General features: G+C 38.6%; 2 protein-coding genes across 3 annotated transcripts in view; both read right to left on the bottom strand.

The window, feature by feature from the left end:
• Positions 1-5,122, bottom strand: part of HSPA4L (heat shock protein family A (Hsp70) member 4 like) — a 63,797-nt gene that overhangs the window by 5,007 nt on the left and 53,668 nt on the right. The window lies entirely within an intron of this gene.
• LOC102396696 (60S ribosomal protein L27a-like) lies at positions 2,022-2,655 on the bottom strand. The gene has a single exon (XM_044930414.2). The coding sequence runs from the start codon at positions 2,507-2,509 to the stop codon at positions 2,063-2,065; it is 447 nt and encodes a 148-aa protein (XP_044786349.1). The 5' UTR covers positions 2,510-2,655; the 3' UTR covers positions 2,022-2,062.

Here is a 5,122-nt window from a genome sequence, read left to right as displayed (position 1 = left end):
CTAAAGACATGAAGAAAATTGATTATATTAAAAATATAAAGTAACAAGTTACCACTAACTTTCTGAAGTTCACATATACTTTCTAAATTTCCATATAATTCCACATTGCTGAATAGCTGTTAGCTCAGCTAGATAACCAACTAATTCTTAAAATACCTTAATGAATTATTTACCTTCTTGGCTAGTGTATGTCAGTGGTTTAAGATACTATTCAGTCTTTGATATAATAATACATTCTGTATTTATTGTTACTAAATTTCTTCCTCATAATTTATTTTGCTAGGGATAATCTTTATATATTTATTTATTTTGGCCATGACACATGGCATTCAGAACCCCCTGACCAGGGACTGAACTCAGGGTCCTTGGCAGTGAGAGCACAAAGTTCTAACCACTGGAATGCCAGGGAATTCCTAGGAATAATTTTTAATTCATTCCTTTAAATTAGGCCTAAAGCTCTGTTATGAGAAGTATGTCACATAGCACCTATTTCATAAGTTAAAATTTCTCAAAATTACTTGAAAACTACTTTCAGTTCAGTTCAGTTGCCCAGTCGTGTCTGACTCTTTGCGATCCCATGAATCGCAGCATGCCAGGCCTCACTATCCATCACCAACTCCCAGAGTTCATTCAGACTCAAGTCCATCGAGTCAGTGGTGCCATCCAGCCATCTCATCCTCTGTCGTCTTCACATCCTTCTGCCCCCCAATCCCTCCCAGCATCAGAGTCTTTTCCAATGAGTCAACTCCTCGCATGAGGTGGCCAAAGTACTGGAGTTTCAGCTTTAGCATCATTCCTTCCAAAGAAATTCCAGGGCTGATCTCCTTCAGAATCGACCGGTTGGATCTCCTTGCAGTCCAAGGGACTCTCAGGAGTCTTCTCCACCACCACAGTTCAAAAGCATTAATTCTTCGGCACTCACCTTTCTTTACAGTCCAACTCTCACATCCATACATGACCACAGGAAAAACCATAGCCTTGACTAGACGGACCTTTGTTGGCAAAGTAATCTCTGCTTTAGAATATGCTGTCTAGGTTGGTCATAACTTTTCTTCCAAGGAGTAAGAGTCTTTTAATTTCATGGCTGCAGTCACCATCTGCAGTGATTTTGGAGCCCCCAAAAATAAAGTCTGACACTGTTTCCCCATCTATTTCCCATGAAGTGATGGGACCAGATGCCATGATCTTCGTTTTCTGAATGTTGAGCTTTAAGCCAACTTTTTCACTCTCCTCTTTCACTCTCATCAAGAGGCTTTTTAGTTCTCCTTCACTTTCTGCCATAAGGGTGGTGTCATCTGCATATCTGAGGTTATTGATATTTCTCCCGGCAATCTTGATTCCAGCTTGTGCTGCTTCCAGCCCAGCGTTTCTCATGATGTACTCTGCATATAAATTAAATAAGCAGGGTGACAATATACAGCCTTGACGTACTCCTTTTCCTATTTGGAACCAGTCTGTTGTTCCATGTCCAGTTCTAACTGTTGCTTCCTCACCTGCATACAGATTTCTCAAGAGGCAGGTCAGGTGTGGGTATTCCCATCTCTTTCAAACTTTTCCACAGTTTATTGTGATCCACACAGTCAAAGGCTTTGGCATAGTCAATAAAGCAGAAATAGATGTTTTTCTGGAACTCTCTTGCTTTTTCCATGATCCAGCGGATGTTGGCAATTTGGTCTCTGGTTCCTCTGCCTTTTCTAAAACCAGCTTGAACATCAGGAAGTTCACGGTTCACGTATTGCTGAACCCTGGCTTGGAGAATTTTGAGCATTACTTTACTAGCGTGTGAGACGAGTGCAATTGTGTGGTAGTTTGAACATTCTTTGGCATTACCTTTCTTAGGGATCGGAATGAAAACTGACCTTTTCCAGTCCTGTGGCCACTGCTGAGTTTTCCAAATTTGCTGGCTGATTGAGTGTAGCACTTTCACAGCATCATCCTTCAGGATTTGAAATAGCTCAACTGGAATTCTATCACCTCCACTAGCTTTGTTCCTAGTGATGCTTTCTTTCTTTTCTTTAAGAGAAAAGCACTTAACATTTAATGAATTTCCCAGCATGTGGCTTCAAGCCACCAGGACACAAGACCCACCTACACCCTTAATCTTCTCCTCAGCTCTTCTGCTGAAGAATTTGGCCTTCACGATGACAGGCTGCTTTGGGACCTTTCCTTTCCCCAGAACTTTGTAGTAACCTGATCGCACCACATCTATGAAAGGTACAGCTCCTGTCTTGTTCTTGGCAGCATTTACTCGTGTCTGCTCACTAACCAAGGTCCACAATTTATCAAGATTGACAGTCGGGCAGAAACTCTGGTTCCTCTTTAAGTGGTAATGCCTCATACCAACTTTCCCAAAGTATCCTGGGTGGTATTTGTCGAAGTTGATCCTGTGATGAGGCATGCCACCAGCATTACCTTGGCCTCCTGGGTGTTTCCGGTGTTTGCCGATGCGGCCGTGGCCATGGCTCACGTGGCCCCTAAGTTTCCGGGTCTTCCTTAGTCTGGATGGCATGTTGGCAGCCTAGACGAAAGAGCCCTAGTGATGCTTTCTAAGGCCCACTTGACTTCACATTCCAGGATGTCTGGCTCTAGGTCAGTGATCACACCATCGTGATTATCTGGGTTGGGAATATCTTTTTTGTACAGTTCTTCTATGTATTCTTGCCACCTCTTCTTAATATTTTCTGCTTCTGTTAGGTCCATACCATTTCTGTCCTTTATTGAGCCCATCTTTGCATGAAATGTCCCCTTGGTATCTCTAATTTTCTTGAAGAGATCTCTAGTCTTTCCCGTTCTGTTGTTTTCCTCTATTTCTTTGCATTGATCGCTGAAGAAGGTTTTCTTATCTCTCCTTGTTATTCTTTGGAACTCTGCATTCAGATGCTTATATCTTTCTTTTCTCCTTTGCTTCTCTTCTTTTCACAGCTATTTGTAAGGCCTCCCCAGATAGCCATTTTGCTTTTTTGCATTTCTTTTCCATGGGGATGGTCTTGATCCCTGTTTTGGTAGTATACACTAACGTCACTTTTGGAAAACAGAGTAGCTTTTTCTGTCGAAGGAAAAATAAGCCATGGAAGTAAATTCAACTTAGTAATTATTTCAGATACTATTTTCTATATCCTTGGTTTTTACAGAAATAAAAGACCATTTCAGTAATGCTACTGAAACACTTTATATTCTTTCAAGACCAGTGTCACAGAAATTGGGTGGGGTGGGAAAATAGGAAGTAACATCCTGGGGAAATGTTTTAGTTGGCAAACTGTTCTTGTCACACTCTGCCTCTCACCTGGTTAGGAGTAAATTATAATAGATTCTCTGTAAAACTTTCTCAAAAAGGAAAATACTCTTACTGCTTTATTATTAAAACAAAAAAATAAAAACCAGTTTGGCACAGAAGTTGCTCAACATCACTAATCATCAGAAAAATGCAAATCAAAATCACAGTGATATGTCTCATACCTGTCAGAATGACTGTCATCAAAAATAACACAAATAACATTTTGGTAAGGATATGGAGAAAAGGGAACTCTATGTACATTTCTAGTGGAAACGTAAATTGGTATAGCCATTATAGAAAACAGTATGGAGGTTCCTAAAAAAGCTAAAAGTTGAATTACTATATGATTGATCCAGCAACTCTACTCCTCAGTATCCAGAAATAAATGAAAATACCAATTTGAAAACATACATGCACACCAGTGTTCCTAGCAGCATTATTTACAATAGCTAACATGTGGAAGCAACCTAAGTGTCCATAAACAGATGAACAGACAAAGATGTAGCATATGTATACAATGGAATAAAAAGAATGAAGAATGAAAACTTGCTGTCTGCAGCAACATTGATGTTACTGGAGGGTATTATGCTTACAGAGAGACAAATACTATATCTTATTACTTACATGTGTAATCTAAAAAATAAATGAATATAACAGCAACAGAAAAAGAGACATACAGAGAATAAACTAGAGGTTACCAGTGGGGAGAGGGAAGTGAGGGGCAAGATAAGGGTACAGGATTAAGAGATACAAACTAATATGTATAAAAGAAATAAGCTACAAGGATATACTGTATAATGGAATATAGCCAATATTTTAGAATAAATGAAGTAAAATCTGTAAAAATATTGAATCACTGTGTATACTTAAAACCCCAAAGCTGTTTTTGTGTTTAAACTCTAAAGACTCCACCAGAAAATTACTAGAACTAATCAATGACTATAGTAAAGTTGCAGGATATAAAATCAACACACAGAAATCCCTTGCATTCCTATACACTAATAATGAGAAAACAGAAAGAGAAATTAAGGAAACAATTCCATTCACCATTGCAACAGAAAGAATAAAATACTTAGGAATATATCTACCTAAAGAATCTAAAGACCTATATATAGAAAACTATAAAACACTGGTGAAAGAAATCAAAGAGGACACTAACAGATGGAGAAATATACCATGTTCATGGATTGGAAGAATCAATATAGTGAAAATGAGTATACTACCCAAAGCAATCTATAGATTCAATGCAATCCCTATCAAGCTACCAACAGCATTCTTCACAGAGCTAGAACAAATAATTTCACAATTTGTATGGAAAAACAAAAAACCTCGAATAGCCAAAGCGATCTTGAGAAAGAAGAATGGAACTGGAGGAATCAACCTACCTGACTTCAGGCTCTACTACAAAGCCACAGTTATCAAGACAGTATGGTACTGGCACAAAGACAGAAATATAGATCAATGGAACAAAATAGAAAGCCCAGAGATAAATCCACGCACATATGGACACCTTATCTTCGACAAAGGAGGCAAGAATATACAATGGATTAAAGACAATCTCTTTAACAAGTGGTGCTGGGAACTCTGGTCAACCACTTGTAAAAGAATGAAACTAGAACACTTTCTAACACCATACACAAAATAAACTCAAAATGGATTAAAGATCTAAACGTAAGACCAGAAACTATAAAACTCCTAGAGGAGAACATAGGCAAAACACTCTCTGACATACATCACAGCAGGATCCTCTATGACCCACCTCCCAGAATATTGGAAATAAAAGCAAAAATAAACAAATGGGACCTAATTAACCTTAAAAGCTTCTGCACATCAAAGGAAACTATTAGC

This window comes from Bubalus bubalis, chromosome 17 (assembly GCF_019923935.1).
Source record: "Bubalus bubalis isolate 160015118507 breed Murrah chromosome 17, NDDB_SH_1, whole genome shotgun sequence".
NCBI classification, from domain to species: domain Eukaryota; kingdom Metazoa; phylum Chordata; class Mammalia; order Artiodactyla; family Bovidae; genus Bubalus; species Bubalus bubalis.
Note: the sequence above shows the minus strand (reverse complement) of the source record. Positions and strands in the feature narration are given on the sequence as shown.

Excerpts from the sequence above, each read along its gene's own strand:
- LOC102396696 (XM_044930414.2), bottom strand. The coding sequence starts at position 2,509 with ATGCCATCCAGACTAAGGAAGACCCGGAAACTTAGGGGCCACGTGAGC.